The sequence below is a fragment of the Palaemon carinicauda genome, chromosome 7, assembly GCF_036898095.1.
Source record: "Palaemon carinicauda isolate YSFRI2023 chromosome 7, ASM3689809v2, whole genome shotgun sequence".
Classification (NCBI taxonomy): domain Eukaryota; kingdom Metazoa; phylum Arthropoda; class Malacostraca; order Decapoda; family Palaemonidae; genus Palaemon; species Palaemon carinicauda.
Window position 1 is genome coordinate 15,111,536 of NC_090731.1, and position 27,831 is coordinate 15,139,366.

General features: G+C 38.9%; 1 protein-coding gene and 1 pseudogene across 3 annotated transcripts in view; both read right to left on the reverse strand.

Moving 5' to 3' along the window:
- Nucleotides 1-7,243: 7,243 nt before the first annotated feature.
- Nucleotides 7,244-27,831, reverse strand: part of LOC137643868 (CDK5 and ABL1 enzyme substrate 2-like) — a 52,042-nt gene continuing 31,454 nt past the window's right edge. For all 3 annotated transcript variants that reach the window (XM_068376601.1, XM_068376602.1, XM_068376600.1), the window contains 2 exons: nucleotides 25,837-26,041; nucleotides 7,244-15,066 (listed from right to left, as the gene is read on the reverse strand). In XM_068376601.1, the coding sequence (XP_068232702.1) occupies nucleotides 14,926-15,066; nucleotides 25,837-26,041 (346 nt within the window). In that variant the 3' untranslated portion in view covers nucleotides 7,244-14,925. The remainder of the gene's footprint in view (nucleotides 15,067-25,836; nucleotides 26,042-27,831) is intronic.
- LOC137644706 (5S ribosomal RNA) lies at nucleotides 20,156-20,274 on the reverse strand (annotated as a pseudogene).

Here is a 27,831-nt window from a genome sequence, read left to right on the forward strand (position 1 = left end):
ATAACTTTTACCTGACTTTCACTCCCTCGAGTCTGGATAGGAAAATCATGATTTCTTCGAAAACATTTATTTTGGGGGCTTGGACTAATCAGAGACCTAGGACAGGAGCACTTTGGACAGATGTCTCTTATTAGCTTAAACTTTCGTTCTTTTGCTAAGAAGTTTGGAAACTATCCTTTTATTGGCGGGACTCTTTCAGTCTAATTTTACTATAGGGGGTATTTTCAAAGAAAATTAATACTACATTTTTTATATTAATACACCAATTTCGAAATTGGATGAAATCAAAATTAGAATTTACAATAAAAGGTAGAGGGGAAAACTGAAAGACCCTCATAGACAAGGTCCGAGTATAATTGGACATAGAAGTGTTATATAAACAGGTTTTAGTTGAGTTATACATATTTTCTAAGAATTGGGTTTGGGACTTTAAACTGGAGAAAAGTGTGAACAGTTTAGAGAGAGAGAGAGAGAGAGAGAGAGAGAGAGAGAGAGAGAGAGAGAGAGAGAGAGAGAGAGAGAGAGAGAGAGAGAGAGAGACGGCTGGAAAGGCTGAACGGGTAGGCTCACCTTTGAAGGGGTGCCAATCGTAAAAAATATTTCCCAAAAATACACTAATCAAGAAACGCTAATGAAATTTTCAGGCATTATTAGCACTATAATAAGGCATATCCTCTGTAAGTTTTATCATCCTACAGGGAAAATAAAGGATTTTATTAATAAAAATGTGAAAATTGGAGCTAGCGACTTAAAAGTTATTTGGTGACCAGTGATAAACTAATGTCTTGAATTGAAATTCGCTCTGACATTATGTTTGTTTATCCACCTGGAACAAGCACACAAAGTTTTATCAAAATCGAACAGTAAATAAGCACACAGCAAGAAAAAAACGAGCAATAACTTTAGTGAAAGCCCAGCAGGTGATGGAGGGATACCTAAAAATAAATATTCACCAAAAATTAAAATCTCGATTTAGGGAAAAAACCTTCTGAGAGTTTGTAGGTATTATGTCACTTGATGGCCTAAAACATCTAAATGTTATATTACTTAAGGCATAAGAGCAGGACAAGCAAATAAATACACCCCTCTCCCGAAAAAGAAAAAACGAGAAATTACGATTTTTGTCTGATGACGAAAATATTGGATATAAAATCATAGTCACCCCTGACCCCTTTTCTTTGATGTCACTGATATGAGAAAACGACTTTGAACAGTTTTTAAGGGGTAAACTATAAAAATTAGAAAATTACTAATGATATTTCGTATTTTTACTATTAACATAAGGGGGGCGTTGATGACCAGGGGGGGGGGGGGGGCATTATAGAGGCTGGAGATGAATTCTACACATATCACGGCCTTCTGATAGGCAAAAGGAAGACTTTTAGCAAAGAAAAAAAAATTGGCAAAAATCATCCTCTCATCGTGGAGACAACCCTTAAAGATTAGACAGGGTAACAGAGTGGACAATATATGGGTAGGTATGAAAAAAAATATGCTTAGGAGAAACGGAGGAATTAGTGGGAAGAACTAGCAGTTATGTTGTGTTGAAAGGAGAAAAGTGGTGGCGGGAAAGAGATGCAACAACTATTAAAATAAATCAAAGGCATTTAAGGACAAGAAAGTAACACATGCACAAGAGGCAGAAGATTGGTATATATAAGAGGAAAAAGATGTTAGAAGGAAAGTAGGTATAGCTATTGGAAGGGCGGTAGAGCGATTAAATGAAAGGCTAGGATCAAAGGACGGAGAAAGGGACAGGCTATCTATGGGATTTCAAATTTGAGAAAAGGATAAAGACAGGATTTGGGACAACTGGTAGTCATCAGGGATAGAGATGAAGCACATAATGACCCAATTGATATTGAATATTACATGCTTTATATAAAGTTTGTAATTTGGAGATTATAGTTTGTTGACACACTGTTCCCTACTTTTAAGATAACTGAAGAAATCTGGAATCATATTCAAAGAGCAGATATTGATACCCTCTGTTTCTAATTCCCATTAAATACTAAACATTTGGTTAATCTATTATTTGGGGGGGGGTATAAACCTAACTGTATATTTATATCATTTCATATTTCCAATTCTGCATCCTCATATTATAGGTCACAGAGAAGCCTGTATTTAGATTAAAATATTTTTTGCAGGAATGCAGTGTGATAATTCAAAATGCCATAGTTTATGGAATGTAATATTTATATAAGATTCGATGTGATAAAGTTACTTCTTTTTTGGCATTATACTTTTTTCTCTTTAGTGATATTTCACAACTGTGACTTTTTATCAGAGATGAACAATCAACTGAATTATGTTTATTGGTTATGCACTGTGGAGCCTACAACTTTTTATGTATCAAACTATACATTTATCATTAATAATTCACGTAGTGCTGCATATGGATTATTAGAATACAAATTAAATATTTTTGATTAAAAACAGAATTTCCATTACCATAACCCATTTGAATAAAATTTATCATGCAAAGTCACTTATGTTTGTAATATTTAGATGAAGAATACATTTTTTGAATTTATTATAACAAAATAGTGCTTATATATCTGAAAAGTATGTATTTTTGTGCCAATTTTTCTTTTCAAAATATCAGACATACTACGGGATCATATGAGAGATTCCCAGGTTAAACTTGATGAAATTGATGCAATCAATAAAATTCCAGAAAAAAAAACGGTCTCTCACATTACACACAGGCTCGCATTTAACCCCAACTGGACTATTTCTTAAAGGAAAAAATTGTTAACAAATAAAGTTACTGATTATTGTAAATTCTATATAAATTTACATATCCTTATTTTTCTTCATTAAAACAACAATTCTATTACAGAAAAGCATTCAAGCATCCGATGATTAAATAATGCTAATGCAATTTCAAAATCTTTACATTTTTTATAGTGAGAAAGAGAAAACTTTCATATAACTGTAATGCAAATTTATATTTTTCATCAGATATTTTACGCTACATATCATGTATTACTTGAATATACTGTATGTATAAACCTCTTTTAATAATTTCTTTTATTAGAATTTCTATGCAAAGGGTTTATCATTGAATATTTACAAGTGATAGATTTAAAGTTGTCATGTATATTTATTTGTTCTTCATTACTGCATTATGCAGGGAGGGAAACAGTGTGAAGGCCATGTGCAAAGAAGACTGGGTAGTTTGCGAGTTGGCAAAACTTTATCTAAATATTATATGGATCTCTGAACTGAGAATAACTGAAACCATGAAGACCGAGGCCTGACTGTATGTCATCTACATTACCTGTGTAGAAGGGAAGGTCCCCTAAGAATAATGTGAGCATATCATGGGATATTATCTTATATATATATATATATATATATATATATATATATATATATATATATATATATATATATATATATATATATTTATATAAATAAATTTCTACCTCATACTTGGGATCGAACGCTGGCCCCTTCTAATGAAAGGCCAGGTCGATCCCAAGTATGAGGTAGAAATTTATTTCTATTTGAACACGATGTTGTGTTGATATATATATATATATATATATATATATATATATATATATATATATATATATATATATATATATATATACACACACACACCATTGGTGTCTTTCTTGGCCCTTTATTCTGCCGACATCAGCAGCTGCAAAGGGCTGCATTTTATGCATTTTAGAATCTAGAATATTCCTTTAATTCACTTCAATGGGCATCATAGCAGTCGGAGAAGACGATAGAAGTTACAAGATAGTGAAACGGCAAAATTAAGCCAAATATCAGTACTATCCAACTAAAATGGGGACAGTTTTGTTTTTGTAGCACAAGAAAGATGGTACAAATACGAACAGAGGGAAAAAAATCACAAAAGTTAAAAAAAGCGGGACATTTTGCTAACTTTAAAATAAGTGGGACAGATGTTGTAAAACTGGAACTGTCCCGCCTAAAAGTGGGACTCAGGTCACCTTACCTAAGAAGTCATTGAACTGTGGCCCCCACATTATGAAGGTCTAATTTGAAGTACACTATATGTGCCAAGAAGGTTGGTGATGGCAGTCTTGGGAATGTCTTGTGTTCATGGGTACTTGATAATACCCCTTCAGGAGGTCGAGGGCCCCCTCGGGCAAAGGATTCACCTCAAGCCTAAAGTCACAGTCCAACCGTTCTACCTCAACAAACTATTGTCTAGGCTCAGTCCTTGCTCCAGATAAATCCCAAGCAGACAGATGGAACATTTCGACTCCCCACCACCTAGGAGTGAGGAATCATTAAGGACAACAGACCCCTCTACGCAGGGCCTGTTCCAGCTGAACCTGACACTTAAGCTGAATCAGTTGAACTTCATCACTGGGCTATTTTTCCCTGTTGGAGCACTTGGTCTTATAGCATCCAGCTTTTCCAGCTAGAGTTGTAGCTAAGCTAGTAATAATAATAATAATAATAATAATAATAATAATAATAATAGTAATAATAATAATAATAATAGGGGTTTGTCCATCACTTTTTTTCTCTTTTTTTTTCCACAACCTTCTATCTTCCCTGGGACACTCTACTATAACACACTCTCTCCTACTGATGGTGATAGTAGACATTACGTGATGTCTGTCACCATCTTATCTTTACATAGACCTAAAAGCACACAGCAGTCACCTTACTGTGTTCCTTTTCACCCTTGCACAGCCAGTCTTACCCACAATAGTCCTTGCACATAACTTATAACTTTAATTTGCATCATTGTATCCCCTTCAAAGTCAAAATATTTTTCCCTTTTCATTTAGTTAATACATTTGGAAATAAATTGACTACCAAATCCTCAAGCCCACTCTATAAGTCATTATGACTCAAGTCTACAAATTCAAATTAATTATCTAAATAGAATTACTCTTACAGACTGTCAGCGCAAGAACCATGTCCCATATAAAGTGAGGCAATCGTAACTTAACTGAACAAGCAAGTATTCCCCAACATTCATGGTGATAATTCTCACATTGTCCTGAAAGTGTGGATTGGTAAACAGTAGGGATAGTCATACGTGAGTGATTGATTTATTGGTTGTCTGGTGCCGTGACATGCAAACGTCATTGACAACCGAAATAATTTATTTATACTATTATTTAAAATATATAATTATTTTCAGTTTATGAATATTAAGATTAAAGCAACTATGTTATAAATCAATCAGATTGACCAAATCTTTGGTAGAAAACCATTCTGTAGAATATGTACATAAAAAAATACCTCTGGTATCAAATACTAATTTCCATCTTCACCAGGAATCTTGGGAAGGATGTAAAGTATCTGCTAGCCTCTCTACTAACCTTAGAGAGGTGTCAATTTGTAAGATTCCAAAAAGTGGCCCATTTAACCAACAAATGCCTCATTAAACGGAATCAAACAGGCTTTACAAAATTGTCGGTCACGATCAGCTATCAAGTATATGCAAGTAAGGTAAGTGTTCAATAAGTAATTGGCATTGTGGTGATTCCCATCTTGTGTGCATATTTCCATACTTCAAAGGAGAGGTTTGACCACTAGGATCACTTTCAATTTGCTCTTATTAAACAAACCCAAACATTTTTGCTGTACGTCTTGAATTGAGGCTTCAAGTCAGTATACACAAGTTGGTATACCTCCATGGAAGCTATTCAGTAGCAGGTTGCTTTGCTAGTTTATCTGCCTCGTTGTTGTCATATACTCCTACACAAGCTGAAATTCAATTATTTTGATTTTTAATCCTATATTTTCTAAGACCTGAAGCTACTGTAATATTTCTGCAACTACTGTTGGCTGAATTGAAAGTATAAGTGCCTGTAAAACACAATCACAGAAAATAGTGAAGTTGTTTTCTCCATTAACTTTTATTTTTCCTGTGGGTGTTATATACCATGCAGTTCTTATAATCAAATCTTATAGTGTCAGTTCTGGTGTAAAAATGGAATCTATAGGAGATAGAAAGCCTCTACAATAGAACTTACTACTTTATACTCCTATGCCAGCAGACAAAAAGGTTTGTTTTGGTATTTCCACATTCCTTCATTGAAGAAAGAGTTAAGTCATACCTCGGAAAGTAGATTTCTATGTCCCTTTTGGGGCTGTGAAGTTTTATTTGGACAAAACTGAAAACATTAGAAGGGTTACTAAACTAGTTTGTGGGGTTAGGAATTCCAACCATCTTCTTCAAGAATGCCATGTCATTTCTTATGAGTTGTGACAAGACTGCAGATAATTAGATCAAAGTCAAAGCAAGAGCTTGAAAATTAAAGTTGGTGATATCAGAAGCTCAGTTCCTCCTTTTAATTTGCATATTGTATAATATTTCTTTAGTCTGTTTTACTTATAAAAACTTCTGGGCATTGGGTACTTTGGCAGCTTGGAAGAAGAATGGTTCTTTGGTAGCTATGGGTATGAAGTCAAATAAAAAATTCTTAAGCTTTGATCTGTTAAAATATTAATTTTCTCTACAGATAACTACACGGAGGTGGCTGATATAAAAAAAACTTTAAATGTCAACTGTTTTACTTTGTGAAAGCATTTTTAGGTTTGTGAATTCCTTGACATCATTTAAGTTTTAGCCCCTTGAGCATTTTTAGTTTCCTAATTTGCTTTCTGAAAACACTAGTTGTTACTATTTCGGTTCACAGTGAATTACTGTTAAACTTTTAAGGAAAGGAGAGTATTTATTCATAGTACTTTAGGCTAGAGCTATAATCTTCCTAAATATTTCCTTCATTATCCTACCTCCATCTCAAAGTTGAAGTCAGCAATATGAATCTAGTAATTCATGGAAATTAAAAGAATTCTCATGCTGTAATAAAATTAGGTATTTCTATACTCGCAAAGTGTTCATATACTGTACACATCCTCTCAACTGACTACTGATGTCAAAAGGTTACAGAAGTAGTTTCAACTTTGGTATTGAAGGATAAAGGGATATGACCTATCCAGGTGGAAGTACTGTATTGTCATGAACTGCCATATGATACCAGTACTACACTGGAGGGGCTGGGTAATTATAAGAAAAGATAATGTGAAGTTTTTAGTTAAGGGTAAACATCAACATTTATCCAGCTTTGCAATATAGAAATGAGTAATTTTATAATAAATCATTTTTCAGGTAGGGGTGTCACTTGCTTATATCCGCTACATTACACTGTAAAGATGTACGTACATCATCACTTCCAATCTAAATAAGACTTTTAATAATGCAACCTGGTAAGGTTTAGAAAATAACCTGTGCAATAAACATAATATATTTTTCATATATAGACACTTATAACATTTAAGTACTGACTTATGAATGCAGTTCATATTTCTATGTATTTTTACCATACTTGATGATAGCATGCATGCTGATTGCACTTGTAACTTATCACAGAGCAGAAGACCTCTTGGGATTGTAGCTTGGCAAAGAAAATGTACTTGTCTATTACAGGCAGCCACTACATTTGATAAATAGCTGACATTAAAATAAATTGAGAATCCTGATCATTTTATAATTATTAGTGTATATATACAGAACATTACATATTCTCTTCCCTAAGAACTATTATATAATATATATTGTAGTCTATATAAATATATACTGTAGGTTATATATATATTTCAGGTACATATCATTCCATTACAGAGGTCATAGCCACTGCAAACAATTTGGGAACAATACTTCTGACAGCTACCACTGCAAGGAACATGTAAGCACATTAAACAGCCTTGTTATGATTAATAATCATTCAATCAATGTGTGTGAAATAAAAATGATGATCATAATTTTGGACTACCTTTTTTAAAGTAAATCATATCACATCACAGAGTATGAAATACAGTTACTCTCTCTATTGCAGACAAATAATAAAGCTCTGAATTGTAAAGTAGCAGATTTTTAAGCTGTGATTATGGCTTCATCTATGATTAGTTAGTATAAATATTGGTAGACCATTAAAATTACCATCATATTTCATAAAAGGACTTGCATTTTAGCTTTAAAGAAAATAAACTAGTAAAGCTACTTTTGAAAATGTAGTTATCAGATGAACAATTATGGGATTTGAGTAAGAATGACTATTAAATTGAACAGTTAAGACAATTACAATGGACTATATAGATATATATGTGAAATTGTACTACACTAACTGGGGTAGCAATAGTTATGTTAGTTTAAATGTGCAACCAAAGGATCTCCTCTTGAATCACTGTAATTCCTAAGATTTCACAGCATTGACCATTATAATTCATCTTATTTTCAACCTTGGTGGTAGCAGTATGCATATTCTATAAAATCTATTCATTACCAAAAGGAAACAACATACTTATCACTGCCAAGGCAAGTAATCCCTCACCAAAATATACACACTAAAAACTGTTATGTAGCCTTTACAGCATCAGTAATTGTACTTCAGGTTATAGATAATGGGTCACAACTACCAAAAACTCAATACATAATAAACATGTAATCTATATTGAAGAAATAAATATACATACAGTATAGAGAAAAGAAAATGGCATGTGTTGAAATTTTTGTTTTCAAACTATCAGGGCATTGTGAACCTTGTGCTCTGTCATGCCATAAGAAATGGAAATCTAAAAAAAGATAGGGTATGATCAAGATAAGAAGTAAAGGTCAAGGGATGCAAATGAAGAAAATGGTGTGACAACCTGTTGCTATAAGTATTTGTGCATTGAACCTTTGGCAGTGCAGTAAGGATGGCACAAAGTGCCAAAAGGAAAACTTGGTTTAAGCTATAAATCATCTGAGAAAGATTATTATTCATAAATACAAATTGAAGCTTTGGCCCACTACCTATCATATCAGGTACAGAATAGATACAGTAAAACAAATATACATACAAAAGTAAAGGATAAAGATTAGACATAAATAGTTCTAACATAAACTGGAAAGAAAATATGGATTGGTGTAAAATTGCTTTGTTACTAAAGAAAGCAAAATTAGGGTATACCATATTTCTTGAAACTGCCAACAAATAAAACTGATAAAATTATTTAAGTAATATTCAATCAGGATTTAGAATTCTGTGACAGTTTAGAAAAAGAAAGACAAAAGTTCAAAAGAAACTAATTCAAAACACATTTGCACTTAAGCTTTCAGATAAAAGTTGATTGTGAAACCTCAAATACAACCAAGCTTTGTACCTTCTTACACGTTACATCATCTCATTGCACAAAGCGATATACGATACAATACCTATATCAAAGATCTCTGAAAAGCATACCTCCTTAAAGGATGACTATAATTTTATCCTTCACATAAATTTGAATCCATAATAAGTGAAGCAATGCTGTAACCACAATGGACATATTTAACAAACCTGCAGATCTTTAATGCCATATTCACATGGTTATACAGAATAAAGGGATTGAGGTGTCAAGCCAGTGTATTACAATTATGATGGTCGGCGTTTTAACTAAAAAGGTAGCGCTCTCTACCATAATAATTGGTATATGTATATAGAAGAAACTAATAAATCTTCAGAAAAGTAAATGGGAGTGCGTGGTGGCCAAAAAGTTGTAACATTTTTGGAAGCTCTCTGCCTACTGAGAAAATTACAATAGGAAAGTGAAACTATATTCGTCAGTCACTTGACAATTTGTGTTAATTCATTTTTTACTCTTAATGAAAGTAGACTCCTATATCAAGAGAAGTATGTACCCAATAATGAAAACATTACAGTAATATGCTTTTATCCTTGTATACAGCCAACAACCTGTAGTATTCTTATCAGTCTCATGACAGAAGTGGCCAGCTTTTTATATTCCACGAAATGTTAAAACGAATCAAATGCCACGGTATATTGCTGGTGGGTGCTAATTCAACTAAGTGGGAGAGGGATCACCTGTCAATTAGTTTTCAAAACCCTTTATATGGTTGAAGTTGAGAGAGAAAGAAAGAGAGATATCCTTGGAAGGTAGCTGCTGGTATGGTCTGGAGGATGGTTGCTGACACTTGGCATCTTCAACACAGACTGTCTTATAAAAGTTGCCATCATTTAAAAAAAAAATAGTTCAAACACTACAGCTTGAAGGATAGATATTATATTTCACTTTTCGATTTCTTAGAACTTTTCTTTTGCCTCATTTCCCTACAATGTTGGTTTCTGAGGCTGTTTAATTTCATTTTTATATGCCTTGTCAATTCTTTGACTTTACAGCTAATTTTATCAGAAATTTCTTTCAGTAATGTAGCACCTCGATCACTACTCATATAGGCATCACTTCCAACATTCTATAAATATTCTAGTTAGTTGAATATTTCAATTGATTAGATAATGTCTCCTCCAGTTTCACATATTTAATACACAAACATTATCCTTCACCAGCAGCAAAGGTGATAATCAAAAAGATTGTTTATAAATATAGATTAGTTCATATTTGCCCGAAAAGTGACAAGCCTTTTTTTGGCTTCTATGCCTGGCAGCATTATCGTTCCATATATAAAAGTCAAACTACGGGCACTGTTTGTGCCATCTTTAATTGCGAACACGGGCAATTGGTGGTTTTGCCTGCTAAATTTTTCAATTACAGACAAAACCTTTCATGTACGGGGGCATTGCTCAACCATGTGGACAGGGCATAAGACTCTGAGGACAAATCACAGCATCCAGATTCAAATATGATCTACAGATTGTCCTATTAACCTCAACTGATGAATGGCTTACGTACATTAAGTACATATAACTGGAGTATACAGTAAAAAAAAAAATTTCTCCACAGCAAGAAAAGCTTGAAAAATTTCTTTATTACTGAACCTCAACTCAAGACTATTAATCAAATGCCATCATGGCTAACCTTTTCAAATTTTTTAAAACATTACTTGAACAAAATATACATAAATGCATGATTTACTCTCCACTTTCAAATTGATGACTAAAAAAAAAGGGAAAATACCAAGTAATAACAGATATGAGACTACTTTTAGTAAAAGTAGATGGATATTCTTACATTGACATCACTATTAAAAATAATAAAATAAAACCATGATTATAGAATTGCCATAAGGAGATTGTATGTAACATTATCATTACCAGATACAGTCCACAAAATGATTTTAACAAAATATAATAAAAATGACAAAACCATCATGTCTTGTAAAATAATTACGCTTATAGAATACATGCTGCTTCAACTGGTACAATGAGTTAAAATGAGAATCACAAAGATAATACACAGTAAGATTAGTAAATCAAGAGCCCAGCAAAAGCCATTATCCATGGACTGGAAGAAGACTATGAATATATTTGATTAAATCTCATATTAAGTACTGTAAATACAAACCTAATATTAAGTACTGTATATACAAGCCTAATATCAAGTATTGTATATACAAAGATTTTCGTCAACAATTAATATAAATACTAAACACAGCCTAGATCTTTTAGAGTTTCAGGTGCTCTTTAACAGGAATCAAGTATAAAAATCCTACAGATACCATGAAGGAGCCTTTTCCTAACCAGTCCTGAATTTTCATAAAATTTCAATCCCCACAGATTAATCCATCTGATGATTAGAAACGACTAGAGAAATAAAGGCACCAGTAATGACTTGGCACAATGATACATGCAAGACAAAGCAGCTCTGGAAATGTGACTCCCAAAGCCAGTCTTATCATTTAACAAAATGATGGGTCCAACAAGTACATTAAAAGTTTATAACATCCTGCTTCATCAACTATTTGCCATAGCCTGGATAGTAATAATACAGTATTGTATCGTAACACTTGCTTACAATGAAAAACTTCTACATTCTTGATATAAGTAGACTACACAGAATTAGTCATCTTGCAAACCTCAAAATTTAACATGCCTAAAACATAAAAAAATTTAACATGCCTAAAACATAAAATCATGTTCAGGGCATATTTTGCCATTCTAATGCATTCAATATTGCTTAGAAACTTGAATATGTATTACATAATAACCAAGCTTGCCATCTACAACACCAACAAAAAAGAAACTGCTTTCCATACATCCAAATCAATCAACTAATTTTCTGCTTCAAAAGGGCTTTCAAATCTCTCTTGCTACCATTACAAATAAATTAAGAAAAGTAATTGCACTATTAGTTAGCCTCTAAAAATAGCATTACCAGTTACATTATTATAAAAAGTTAAGAAGCAACTGTGAGGGGAAAAAACATCGCAATCACATTAGAGGATGCAACGTAAATAAACAGTGCACGGCAGTTAACATATAACAGCGAATATTTTCCCATAAATACATTTCGCATTACAGTACAGGTAAAGAATTGACATTTTCATATTGCAACATTACCCTTAAAGCGAAATGAAAAAAATAAAGTACTGTACAGTATCCTTTTTTAAGACAGATTCGTACATTAATCATAAAAAATTATAAAATGCTTATAAAAAAAGAAGTAACCACTAGAGATCAGTCATTAAAACTAGACAGAACAATAGTTGAACACAGAAATTGCTTGAAATAAATTTAAATGTACAGAATTTTTCCCCTAACTGATATATCAAAATAATCTTGAACTGTACTAGAACAGTTACTGATACTTTAAAAAGCATGAAAGAACAATTTTGCATTTTAAACTGACTATGAATCCACAGAGATTAACATCAATAAACTGCATTGTAACCATGGTAGGCAAGCCTCCACAACTATCCAGCAGAATGTTTTGTCATTGGAAAGGCTTAGTCTAACCGGATTCAACCACTATATATGGGAACTGGGAGTTAGGGTTTTCTCATAAACTGCAAATTGATATGGATTTGAAATCATTTCTTCAGTAGTACAGATACTTCTCAGCAATATCTCTTTGTATTTATTTTACCAAAGAATAATAAAGCTGCTAATTATTGCTGACTAATCATGCACTATCTGAAAATGTGCACACAGTCTTACACCATGTAGAGGGGGGGAAATCACCAGCTATACACTTCATTTTTATATTACTCTGCATCAAGATTTATTCAATTTAAAGATTTAAGGGAAGGACTCCTCTGTTGAATACCATATTATAATTATAGCACAGAAATACATTCTACTTGCAGATTTCCGTACCGTACGTCAAAAATACAAACTAAAATATTCAAGGAGCAATCAGCCTATTGCAGAAAGATATAAAATTCATAGAAAGGAACACAGCTAGTATAGTATGAGTATGTAGAAAAAATGGAATTAACACAAAGGTGACATCTATAATTGATACTGTATAGGTGTTGTATTTAGGGTGCACAGTATCCAATGTTGTGAAAGGTCTATACTGCCAAATAATGGAGCAATAACCCTGTTGTGTTCACAAAATGCATGATGTTTTCTGATGTCTACAGTGTGTGGTGATTATTTTTTCTTATTCTGAAGAGGGTTTTTCTAAACAGCCATTTATTTTCCTAAATCCAAACTTCTGTCCACAAGCAAGAATTCAGCCGTCCTCAAACCTGTTCCTGTATTGAATCGAAAACCTTCAAGTAAACAAGAATTTAATGACAAAATGCAACAGCGATGTCTGACTGTTTAAAGTCAAAATACGACAGCAATATATAGCAGTTTTCTGTCGGAGCAATTGGAATGGTCAAGAGGGATACCTAAATTCTATATGGGCAGCAAAACAAATAACTTTGAACCAGTGCTTATAATGCCCACTGTGCTACACATTAAACAAATTTATGGAACCTGATCAGAATCAAGAACTGGTCATTTCCAAACTAGTGGGCCAAAACTCAAGATTAAGGCTATTGTCTAACATATACTATAGTCAGGACAACATTTTCTTTGGCTCTTAAGTTGTATTTGTTTCTATCTATTACAATGCATCTATTCCCCTTATCTCATACCGATAAATGCCTAACCTGATTTAATCTTCACCTCTCAGAACATATTCCTGAAGGCAGCCCTTAAAAAATAAGGAAATTTTATTAAATGGTCTGCTCAAACTAATTCACTGTGATAAGTGTGAATGAATGGATTTCAACACCTTACAATTCAAATGTATCCAGTTAATCATTACCTGGTTGTAACGAGATGACCAAAGACAGTTTACTCATTTCCTTCATCACTAAAAACTCTTGCTAATAACCATGAGGAAGAATTAAAGTTGAAAATAACTGAGGTGATTGTTTTTTTTTTTTATTACTGGCAGTGTTATTTAGAAAAAAAGACTAAGAAGAGGTATGTGCCAAGTAAGCCAAAATAAATGCACAAAAACAAAGTGTGGTTCCACTATTAATTGTGCCATATAAGCCTTCCATTAAAAACAATTTCAAAAACTTTATTGTAGGGAAGACATTAAGCTTACAATTTGCTTTTTTTATACACATAAAAAGTATTGGCTTACACCAACAACAGTGAATAAGCTACATAGTCTGGAATGTAAAGATACTGCCATACTTTTAAATTAAAAAAATAGATGGTAAAAAGACACACAGACTTTAGAGCATTATCACAAATATATAACATAATATTGCACAAACAGTACACAATACCACCTTTATGCAAGGAAGTATACTGTAGTTTTAAGCTTGGCACAGAAACAAGTAGTTGAAGTGTGTGACATGGTTGATTTCCCACCTCTATACAGACTATCCATAATAATAACCCCCTTAGTGGTAGGTTACAATAAATGGATTGGTCTACTGTTTCAAACATTTTAGATAAAACATGAAAAACATCTGCAGCTTTTAGTTATAAGACTATGGTTGTATATGTGTAGGAATAATTGAAAATTTATCATTCCTTAATTGTTATTAAAAATCCTAATGAATATTTAAATACTAATAAAAAAGAAAAGTTCCATTTTCTTCTCTCACTAATCCAATACACTGGATAAAATAGACAAAGCATTGAAGACTATATCTTCAACATGCTGCATCTACCCACCCATATCCTATTAATTGGGAGTTCTCTACACTGTTAATGAATGGTTGACAGCCTTGTGTTTTCGTCAAGATTCGAAGAGTAAGCGTTGATAGTGCGGAGTCACATGCCAGGTTGGTAAATGCAAACCAAACTCTAATGCCACTAAAGAGGCAAATTCCCATTGTGTAAGGTCACGCCTGTTCAACCGGAATGTGCTTTCCGTTTTCTGTGGAAGAGAAAATTAAAAGTGGAAGCATTTAATTCAAACATCATTAAAAGCTAGGTACAAAATAGTTACAGATGATATATAGATAACCAAAACATTTAGAACCAGACTTGTGAAACACAAAACTAGTCAATTTTTGGCAAGCAATGTCATCTTCTGGAGTAGAAAGATATTAATCAAATATCTATAAAGTGGAATACAAAAAATACAATCAAAATTTTATGAGTACAGTATAACCACCAGCCTGTCATAAAGATCTATACCAGAAAATAGGCAGTAAAGAAATGTCTATCTGCTTTTTCAACATTTGTTTTTCCGACTGTCATCTTTTCATTTTTTTAGCTCTAGTAAAAATACTGTGAACTGTCCAAATAAAAAGTACACTATCTTTGCTTGAGCTAGGACATTATAAAAAAGACAATGCTGGACTTGTTTGCTATCTTGCATGATGTTTAAATTTCTTTTACAGGAATAATGTCAAAATTATAGCAAGACGTTAACTTTCACGCTTGACGGTCGCAAATCATACATTGCAGATTTTAACGCCTTGTTAATTGAATTATCTTTGGTTAATATTATTTATTAAACTCTTCTGACAATATTATGCAACAGATGAGTCTTATATCAGTAAGTTCATCTTTGCATTACAGAAGGCTTAAATGGGCCCCGAAATTGTTAACCTTTTCTGAATGTGATATAATTCAACACTTTCAAGGTAGCCTCCATTTTTTTCTTAAATCGTAGGTTAAACAGAAGGAAAATCAACTGATTTCCTCATTTGATTACAACTGGAGTGAATGCGGAGGGGAGGGAATTTGCTGAGCATGTGTGACAAGTCATCATTTGTTAGCATAAAAATTTAGATATATTTTTTATATAAATTTATAAGATTGATACATAAGAGATATATACCAACTTAAATGTATATGGGATAAAATTAAGTATCGATTTGATAATGTTGTACTCACGTCTACATTTACTTTGCTGAAATAACTTGCGATGAGCTAGTGGAACACATTGTCAAAAGAGACATGATACAAACAATTGAGTTTAGTTGAGACTTTGTTTATACCAACAAGGTTTAAGGGAATCATAGGATATGTCATTCCATCTGCCTATATAATACAACATAATTCAAAAGCACTTGCTTTGGTGAATGCAGCGATATTAGGATCCAGACTACCCACTCTGTGTTCTGCCTCACAATCTAGTTGTCTTATAGAACGACTAGGAATGCGGCATGCAAGGGTTTAGCAAGAGAAGGGTTTAAAGTAAAAATAATTAGAGAAATTGAGGTTCTGCCAGAGAATTTTGAATTTATAGTGTCGTGAATTTTCAGAAACCTTACTGAAAAAACTGTGAAAATTAGACTCAACCAGGGAGTTGGGTTAGGTTGGAAAGGGGAGGGGTAGGAGTAGAGTCACGTTTGATGAGAGCATTAACTGGATTCTGAATATTAACAAATGAAGCTAGCAATGTCAAGAGCTAATAAAGCTCAATTATTGATAGTTGGCTAGTTATGTGAATTGTATAAAGATGGAGGCATGTCATTATCGGTTTCATTTCCGCTACAACCAACTAGCCTAGTCTTCTTTGGCTTTTCCCCTGAACTAACAGCAAGCTCTCTTTACGGCTTTGCACTGATAATTTGGTTACCAGCCACTACAACGTACTATCACAAGAGAGGCATCGTGAAGGTAAATTCTTTTCACGATACATCACAGGAATGTAGATAATGAATTTCTGGAAACAATTCCCGTGCACACTCAATGTAGTAATTGCTAAGAAAACCAGGGGAAGACATTTTAATGTGAATTATTAAGCGAACAATTTGCAGTAGGTTAGTTAGGAGCCAGTGACTAAAGAAACTGAAGAGAAAGAATGGTGCGTCAGTTACCACTTATTGCTAGAATACTCATTCCTTTACTAGTGCATGTGTTTATTGAAGGGAAAAAATGGGAATATTTTGAAATTTTATGGGTAAAGGTCAACTAGAACAAGCTTCTGAAGAAGCGATATGAACACAATAATTAGAGTTTTGTAGTGGAATGATTAAAGTAATTTTACGGTGAGAGTCTATAAGAGAAGCAATTGAGAGGCAATTTAGTTAGACTCGGGTTCAAAACAGGACAGGTTAGGCTAGAAGCTCTGGCTTTTCCCCTAGACTAACTGGCCTTTTTAAATTGAACAAAACAAAATGACAAATTCGAAGATAATTTGTATTTTTCCTAACCATACAAACCTTAGCTATTTACATTGGGTTTACCTTTTAGCGCAGCTGAAATGGCGAGCCATTAGAATTTAACGAGGGTGTATTAACCCCGCGCTAGTTAGCGGGGGGTAGGGGAGTGGCAGCTAGCTACCCCTCCCCCCCCCTCACACACAGGTGAATGCTCACTTTCACTTAGAGGTAGGACTGTCTTGGGGGACAGGGCTGGTGGGCAAATATGTGTAAATAGCTAAGGTTTGTATGGTTAGGAAAAATACCAATTATCTTCGAATTTGTCATTTGCTCCGTAACCGAAATACAAACCACGCTATTTACATTGGGTGACTTACCCCTTAGGTAGGGTGGAAAGTCCCCAGCCATACTGGCTTTGGCTTTACCCGGGGACTCAGAATGCGAGTGAGTCGCACTCGAGAAAAGGAGTCCCTGCACCTCACAAGTTCCTTGCTCCGCAAGGAACCGTGTGGCCTACATAAGCTTGTGTGTGAAGGAAGAAGTGTGACCCGTCCTAGGCAGTTGACCTGGAGTTCCAGAAGGAACTCTGGGTTAGGACGTTCCCTATACCACCTCGTCAGGGTATGGGGGACGCAACAGTATTGACTCAATACTCGGAACACAAGGAAACATGGTTTACCTGCAAAGGTTCGAGGTCAGCTATGCAGAGACCAGGATGCTGCTTCCCCGTAGAGGGGATGATGAAGAAAGAAATAAGGGCCAGACATACTTCTTTCATTCATGCAGACTAAAACCTGATAACAATGCCCTCAACCTTCTGCTACCTGTCCAAAAAGGAGCCTGAGGTTTGACCAGCTGTTGTGTAGCCACCACAGAGCGATAGAAAATGTATCGAAACTCCTGTGGGTCACGCCCTGCAGGAAGCGGGATGCGAAGGTCATTAGACGCTTCAAGAATCCAGCTTGTAGCACCAGCGTCACAGAGCAGTATTACTCGAAGGCGAGGGACGTTGTGATGTATCCAACATCGTGCTGTAGGGCGACGTGACGGGGGAGGGTCTGGAGACAGGTTGAGATGAATGTCCTTGAGGCCGAGCTGAAGAGGTATACTGGTGACTCTCCCCCGTGTCCTCCTTGTGCTCCCACATCGGCTGCAACTGAGGACAAACTGCAGCTGTTCCCAAAGCTAACCTCTCGATACCTTTACTGGCAAGAAAGAGAAGGTCTTAGGACATCAGATACAGAATGGAGACTCGAAATCTTGAAGGAATTGGACCGAAGGGCCGGGACCCCAAGATTCTGAGTCTAGCCAACAACTCAGGGGCGAACCTGAATGTTGCCTTCCTCTCTTCCTTAGAAAGGGCGGAGTCGTACGAGACCAAGAAGATTGCTTACACACTGGCCGCGGCCAGAGTGAGCAGGAGACCCAAGACGGAATACAATCTGAGGCCTGTCGTAAAGGGTCTTGAGAAGATCTCTTAAGGGACTAAAAAGTCCGAGCCATGCTCCAAGTTGGAGGTCTCCCTCCGACTAGGGCAGGGACGATCGTAGCTTCGCATGAGCGAGGCAAGATCCAGCGGGCAGGAAAAAGTTATTCCTTTAAGCCTGAAGGTCAGGGAAAGGCTGAGCGACAGGCTTCGTTGCCGAGAGCGGAAAGGAGTTTCCTCCCGCCGAAAGGCAATAAGACCGTTATTGCTGGAGAAGAGGCCTCAAGGGAAGAGGTATATCTCCCACGGCACCAACCACCGAAGACTCTTCACTTTGTCTGGAAGACCCCTGCGGATGACTATCGCAGATGACGTGACCTTCGTCCCGCGACTGTGGCAGGTTGTCTCTTCTTGAGGAGGAGGCGTAGTGTCTCCAGGCATGAAGCCGAAGCGACGCCCCGGTTCGTGAAAGACGTTGTAGTGTGGTTGTTTGAGTAGTCTGTGCCGTGGGAGAAGCTCTCCCAGGAGTTCCGTCAGGGGAAGCAGAGGGTCCAGAAACCGTTCTGCGCATAGTCCCAGTGGAGCTCTCCCATTGAAAGGTTGACAGACAACCTGGTCTTGTTGAGACCCATTCCCCACAGACAAAAATGAGGGAAGACGCAGGCGTCGAAGTTGTCCCACCATCACCGGAATGCATCTTGCCAGAGTCTCGGGGTCTGAGACTGGGGGGAAGAACAGCGGAAGCTTGAGGTTCCAAGCTGTCGCGATCAGGTCCCCCAGACCAGGACTTGCTGGTTACTCAAGGCCAAAGACCCCCAGGTACACTCTCTCTACGAGGCTCTGCTCGGATAGTCAGAGAGAACATTCCTCTGCCTGGAATGAGAGAGCCGATGGTGGAATTGAGAGTATCTCAATCATCTCGGTATCTCTACTGTAAGATCTGAAGGTGTGAAAATACGTCCCCTGATGGTTAGAACACGCCAGAATCATGAAGTCGACGCGCACGAAGCGACTCGGCAGGAGCTGTAGGATCTGTAGAGGGGCCAGACTACGGCCCCTAAGCCTGCCTGAATGATGGAGAGGTATCCTTCGGGTCCTGACCATAGGCCTGGACCGGAACATGCCCCCCCCCCCTTTTCTTTGACGAGTCCGAGAACAGCATCAAGAATGTGGGGAAAGGACGAGAATATCCACTCCCAGCAAGAGGTTCCATAGGTCAACACCCATTCCAGGTCTAATAGTTCCGCTGGTCCCATAGGGGCCAGGAAGTCCGGTTAACCGTTGCCTGAAACCACCGGGACTTGGACCGCCCCACATGGAACTTATCCTGAGGCGACCGTTCGGACTATAGACAGGTCAATGAGGAAAGGAGAACTAGGAAACGTTCCAAGGTAGGGCTGAAAGCTCTGCTTGACTGAGAACAGGTACTGCAACTCTCCTCAGCCTTGCCACAGTCAACTGAAGGGAAGGCCCGGAGGATGTGGCAACAGAATCTGGCGTCCCCAGGTGGTCACCCATCCAAGTACCGACCAGAACCGACGTTGCTTAACCTCGCTGGACGGACGAGAAGCGGGGTTTCCAACGTGGTAAGGCCGTTGACTCAATATCATGGCCAGATACTCCAGATGTTGAGGCAGAAGAAGAGAAGGCTCCTAGCAAAATACCATGAACCCACACTCATGGTAAGCATCTGGAAGCTCGTCCCGGCGCTGAAGAAGGTCGAACCCGAGCCTACCGGAGTTGACCAGCCCTCCAAAAAGCGAAGGAGGCGGAAGCCTGCACCTGAGCGGCCATGAGGAAAGTAGGGAGAGTTCTCTGGGGAAAAAAACCTGCGATGCCACAGAGGGATCGCCACACTGCATCATAAGCAGGAATACCTGCAGTCTAGGCTGAATTCCACGAGCTCCCTGGAAGATGGATGGAATGGAAACAAAGTACCCGTCCTTCCGATCCAGGGTTTAAGGAGTCCTGTCGCCTCCTTACCAGTCTGATCGATTCTGCTGTTCTACGCTGGCCGAAGTTTGTTCGACAAACTTGATCAGGGCTGAGAGGTCGACTACGGAACTCCCGTCTCAGATACTTCCTTACAAGAAAGGATCGACTGAAGAAGCCGGGGGAGAAGCCGTCGATGATCCTATGGAGGACCTTCGCCTAAGGTATGGATCATTCTGCCCAAACGGGCAACTCTTGCCGACGTTATGGCATAGAGGTTCAGAGACACTGAATTCGCTGACAGAGACGGCAGGAGCGATATCCTTGGCTGATCAGAGATCGAGCGGGAATGGGCATCGGGAAGCTGTCATCCGGATGAGTAACCTTAAGCATCCTCCCAGCGTGAAACCTGCAATCCTAGAGTTCGTGAACTCTGCCGCTCCCTTTAGGACTATGCCCCCCCCCCGTGCCATCTGTTCCTGACAGGAGGAAACTGCAATTGGACACCTTGTCTCAGTTGTCGTAGCCGATAACTAGGCCGATGTGGTTGAAAGAAAAAGGCGCTGGAGCCCTGCAGTGTCTGGAAGAAAGCGCCTTGGAGGAGTGAAAACGGAAGTTGACTTCCTCCGCACAGCCGCTGTCTAAGTCTTTGTCCTTGGGCACAAACAAACTCTTCTCAAGGATGGCCCTAGCTCTGGCACTCTTCAGACCCCGAGACCAGGGCAGAGCCGCACTGGACTTCGGGGCATTCCGAACGTCAAACACTTCATCCAAGATCGTGTCTTTCCCTTCACGGGGGGCGATGACTGGATCCATAAGCCCGTTAAGTTACCTTATCAGGCTTAGGCCAGAAGGTATGTTCGGATTCCTGCTATTCTCCTCCCTATGGGCTGGCAGCTAAGTCTCCTGCCCCAGGGATCTCTTCCTGGGGTGAAACGTTGACATTCCCCCAGGTAGTCGTGGGTTCCTGGCGAATCCTTGAGGAGGATTTCGGGACGGTCTTGGAGTCCTTGGATTCCCTCCTGGGAGGGATACAGGATCCCAACCACGAGATTCGAGGGGCCCCTTCCTCACGAGATGATTCTCCTCCACGAAGTGAAGTCTCCCCCCTTGGTCTCGAGGGGAAGACTACCGCCCCACTGGACTCACCTGAGGACGGAAAGGCCTCGTCCATGGGAGAAGGAGAAAGCCCTTGAGCAGGAGAAGGGGCCTTCGCAACCGATCTCTTGGGAACCAACTTCGCCCTGGGGGAAGTCACCACGAAGTCCACTCCTCTCTTTCTCTTCAGCATAGGAGAGACAGCCGTTGGTTTGTTACCCTGGTCGGCGAGTGCTGGTTTCATAACCCTCACTAACGCCCGCGCCAGAGGACCAAACCAAGTCTGTTGCTCCAAGGACAGAGAGTCAGAAATCCTCGCTAAAGGGAAAGGGATCGGGCGATCCTTTGGAGTGGACACCACAGTAGCTGCCTGAAAAGAAGGTGGGGAGAATGGTGTACTAACCTCTCCTCAGTAGTATCCTTGTCCTGCACTACCAACCTGTGTTTGGGTGGAGGCGATCCCGAGCGTTGTCTAGGAACACGCGTTCCTGCTGCTACCCCCGACTGCGGAGTTCGCCGCGAACGATGGTCGCGTGGGCGCACAGGCGAGCGGTCGCGCGGGGGAGCGGTCGCGCGGGCGCGCAGGCGAGCGGGCGCGCAGGCGAATGATCGAGCGGTCGCGCAGGCGAATGATCGAGCGGTCGCGCAGGTGAGTGGGCGCGAGGGTGGGCAGGTGAATGAGAGCGTGTCCGAGGCGGCGAACGCAAGCGTTGGCGCGATGGCGAGGAAACGCGCTGCCGCGTGGGTGAGGAAGACCGCTGGCGATGTGGATCAACAGGCGATCGGTGATGAGCTGGTGAGCGCTGACGCGCAGGTAGGCGAGGGCGCCTTGTGGCATGGCGACGCGTTGGCGAGCAATAGCGATCAGCATGCGCAGGTGAGGAATCGAGCGATGGCGAGCTAGTAGCTAGCGAACCATGTCCCTTCAGAAGCGTTGGAGAACGTTGGCGCGCAGGCTGTAACACACGCGGGCGGTCCGGAGATCGCCGAGAAACAGGTGATCGCTGACGCGTAGAACGCTGGTGAATAGGCGATACTAAAATCGCTCGTGCGCGCTGACGAGCAGATGAACGCTGGCGAGCAGGTGAACGCTGGCGTGTAGGCGATCGTTGATGCGTGGGAGAACGCTAGAGAATAGGCGATACTAAAATCGCCTGTGCGCGCTGGCGAGCAGGTGAACGCTGGCGAGCAGGTGAACGCTGGCGAGCGGATGATCGCTGGCGCATAGGTGATCGCTGGCGAGCAGGAGGTCGACGCGTGTCCTGTGAAAGGACAGGTGGCGCGGCGCGTTCACGAGCAGGAACAGGAAGATCGCTGGCGCGTTGGCGAACATGTGCTTTTGACACGCGCTGAACGATGTCGCGTAGCCACAGAGTCAGAAGACTGATGGCGAGCAAGGAGCTCAGCAGGAACTGTAGGATGGACAGAGACCGCAGGGCGATGATCCTCAAATGAGCGCTGATGCTCAGAAGAGAGCTGATGAGCAGGAGAGCCCTGGCGAGGAGGGCGAACATCAGGAGAGTGCTGGCGAGGAGGGCGAACATCAGGGAGAGTGCTGGCGAGGAGGGCGAACATCAGGAGAGCGCCGACGAGCAGGAGAGCGCTGGCGAACAGGAGCGCGCTGGCGAACAGGAGCGCGCTGGCGAACAGGTGAGCGCTGGAGAACAGGAGAGCGCTAGCGATCAGGAAGCGCTGATGAGCAGGAGAGCGCCTGTGCGCTAACACTGAGCAGGAGCAGGCCGGAAGACCGTTCCTGTCCGTCGGGAAGACCGTTGTCCGTCGGGAAGACCGTTGTCCGTCGGGAAGACCGTTGTCCGTCGGGAAGACCGTTGTCTGTCGGGAAGACCGTTGTCCGTCGGGAAGACCGTTGTCCATCTGCATCAGGGCGGATGAAGGAGTTGTAGGCTGCAAACGTAGATTCAAAAATGCGCCTCTTAGCCCCCTTATAGGAGGATGAGAGGCCCTACGACAAGGCGGACGGTGAGCCTTACGGCGAAGGAGGCCAACAGCAACAGCAGCAGAAGAATCCTCCGAAGAGGAGTCTCTATGAGTATACTCTCTCGCGAACGAAAGAGAAACACTTCGTAGAAGAGACTGGTCAGCCAGTGACCTAAAAGGAGCAATCCTCCGAAGAGGGGCTCCTGCAGTTGCCCAGCCCCTTGAGCGAAACTGCAGGTGTGACTGTTCAGCACCAAGAGCATAGTCGCACGAAAAAAAGGCAAGAGAAGAACCACCCAAAAGGGGAAAAACTCAAGCCTGGACAGGAAAAACTTCCCTCGGAAGGAAAGTTACCCACCCAAGGAGGCAAGCCTCCTGAGTTCTAAAATGAACTGGAGAGCTGTCAATCGTCACGGGAGTACTTCCAGTAGAAGGAGACACGCCCCTGACGAAAATCCAAAGGGGAGGCAGCAACAGCCGAATCCCAAGGCCTCCACAAGACAGCTCACACCGGGCCATATTACAGAAACGAACTAGATCGGTAACTGTAAAAAAATAAAAACAAAAAACATTAGTACACATTCATTCCCCCGGGAAGGCTCCGAAGAGGAATCCCGAGGGAAAGGAAACAAGAATTACACAACAGGCACGTGCCCTCACAACCACTTAAACTCACGGAAGGAGAGCTGTAACCAAAACAGAATTATAACAATTATAATTATGAAACTATGTAATTATGTAATTTAAAAAAGAATGAACACTAAAGAGAACGAAAACCCTGAAAGGAATCGTTCTACAAGCTGAAAAAAAAATAACTACAATTAGATTCATAAACTAATTGAGATAAAACGTACAGCGTAGCAACCCCCCCACACGGGAAGGAAGCTACAAGGGCGTAGTAACACGTAGTAAAAGGAGTGAACGACCTCAAGAGAGAGAGAGAGAGAGAGAGAGAGAGAGAGAGAGAGAGAGAGAGAGAGACCGAAGTCAAACTCGATCGCAACCCATAAAATTACGCCGTGGTGGCCCAACTGCCAAGGACTCCACGGAGATATCGTACACTACACACACAACTCTGAAAAGGAAACTTACTGATTTCTATACTCAAATATATATACAAACATGAAAACATGTTAACAATATATTGAGTAAAGGAAAAGTAAGCGATTAAGTAAAGACAAAACAAACAATGGCTGCCAAGCGAGGACCAAGACAGAGACGTCTATCCCAGTCCGAGCCAAAAGTGAAAGTGAGCATTCATCTGTGTGTGAGGGGAGGGGGGGGGGGTAGCTAGCTACCACTCCCCTACCCTCCCGCTAACTAGCTCGGGGGTAATACACCCTCGTTAAATTCTAATGGCTCGCCATTTCAGCTGCGCTAAAAGGTAAACCCAATGTAAATAGCGTGGTTTGTATTTCGGTTACGGAACAACTAAAGTTTACAAGATGATATGAAGCTCATTACTAAGCTGGAGTGGTATTATCATTATAATCCAAACTGAAATCACTAACGTGGTATCCTCAATTTTTCCTGTGCTAAACGTTAGTTTCTTTTATGCTTGAAACCTTTAATCTGATGGATTAGAACATGCTCTTCCATAAGAGGAACAGTAGGGCTCTCACATTCTTCACAACAATCATTTAAATCACAACACAGTCTGCCACATTACACACAGAAAATGAGGATAATCACCAAAAAATAACTCTTGAACACTAACAAATCCTGAGAAGACATCCCTTATCATCACTAATAACCTAATTGACACTTTTGTGAGACTTTCACATAGCTGGCAGAGGTAAACAAAATATCAACTTTACATGACCAAGATGAAAAAAAGACAAAAGAAAAATGCAGGTATGGTGTGCTGATGTTTTGGTTATTGCTATTAAATGCTAGATTGTTTCAATACTAAACTAGAGGAGTCTAAGCCTAATGCAAGTTGAGAAAATAAGAAATCCTTAGTATTTTGGGGTAAACATCAATATAAGCAGGGTTCAAGAGAAGCCATATGAACATCAGGGGAGATTCATAGAAATAATTAATACAGAAAATTTCTTTTAATAAATATCTCCTTAATGATAATCTAGCACATAGATCTACAGTCACTATGATTAAATAAAATACAGTAAAACATTATGGTATTTATCTAAATAAAACTGCTTTACTAAAAAAACAAATAAAGTATAATATTTACCTCAATCAAATTGCTCAGTGCTTCTCCTTTAACATCATTCATCTTTGCTGCAAGGATAAGACATGCTCCCGCTATCAACTTGCGATTCTGCTTATTTACGATAGTCTTGAGGATCAAACGCTCAAAGTAGACGTATGCATGGGCAACTGTTAAAAGATCTATGTCGCATTCTTGACGTGCAATCTTCAACATTTCTCTTTTCAAACTGCAATGCAAAATGATGAAATGCAGTTAATAGAATATAATCATGAGCGCTGTACCATAACAGAACCTTTGCAGTCATCAAGAGAATTTTTGCTCAATTACAACCATCGACCCTAGATATTACAGTCGAGAGAAATATCCAAAGCAAATGGAATTTGAGCATATCAGAGAGCTGTAAGTAAAACACGCCAAGAGATCATTAGGTTATGAAGCTGGTGGATAGGTTCAGATAGAACTTCCAGATAAATGCAAACTTTTAACCCTTTTACCCCCAGACTCTTTGGAAATTTCCAACCCTTAACACCCAGGGGGTTATTTTTTTCCCAGCACATTTTGCAGTATATTTTTTTTAAATTGCTCTAACAGCCTTAATTTTTGTCATAGAGAGGTCAAGTTGGTCTCATTCTCTTGGAAAATGCCTAAATTTTTTCAAAAAATTATAAAAATATGAAAAAAAAATTTCTATAGCATTTTTTTGCAAGGACGTACCGGTACGTCCATGGGGGTAAAGGGATGGGTTTTGTGAAACGTACCAGTACGTCCTTTGGGGGTAAAAGGGTTAACTTTATTGAAGCAAATAATAAATGATATCCAAAGGCAAGTCAAGTCAGCACAACTGTATCTATTTCAATAAGCCAGCAACAGTAAGACATTCAGGCCATCATAGTAAGGTATATAACTGACAGATAAGGAATATTTTTGGAATTAGGAAGGCATGCACATACTATAAGAGAGAAATAACACTTTTTTTTTTTTTGCAGTCAAATTAATATACCCGTAGAAGCTTATGATACCAGACGACAAGTGTTCCATCGTCTCACTCGATGAAGTGTAAATTATATAAAAAAAAATATACTGGTGATATGACCCTGAACAATTAATACTGATCATTCATAAGAGTTCATCGGTGTGTAAATTTCAAAATTATTTCAAAATAAAAAAATTGGGAACCGACAACAAGAAAACAGCAAATTTCCATCAACTGCTGTTGCAATCTTTTTCACAACAAAGTTAAGGTTAGCTATTATCAGGACTTCAAACATGATTCATTATGGTCACTGTTGCTGTTACACGAGTGGGTCCTTCGAATTCAAATCTGAAATATTCTGAAGAAACAGCAACTGAATTTTTATTTCTTTATGGAATAATCTCAGATAATCTGAAGTAACATGTCATGAAATTATCATGTGATGAAAATAAACTAGGAAAATAATTAATATAACTTTTTAACCAAAACTTTTTGAAGCGCATAGAACCTCACACTCAAATAACTTTTTTTTTCATTGTATCTTCTATACTTTAAATGGAAGATAAAATTCTTCCCTGGACAATTCTATCCTGTTCGTAATACTAGGCAGGCAGTTAATTCTAATAGCCAGGCCTTCTCAATCATGAGGCTCAATACTACACAGTATTCTAGAAGTTTTATTCCAGCTGTTACCAAGTTGTGGAATGATCTTCCTAATCGGGTAGTTGAATCAGTAAAACTTCAAAAGTTCAAAGTTGGAGCAATTTTTTTTTATGTTGATCAGGCTGACAAGTGTCTTTTTATAGTTTACATACGACATATCTGTTTTTGACGTTGTTAATAGTTTATATATATTATGACATATCTGTTTTGACGTTACTGGTTTTGAAATGATTTATTGTTAATTTGTTCTCATCATTTATTTATTTCCTTATTTCCATTCCTCACTAGGCTATTTTTCCCTATTGAAGCCCTTGGGCTTAAAGCATCTTGCTTTTTCAACTAGGGTTGTAACTTGGCTGGTAATAATAATAATAATAATA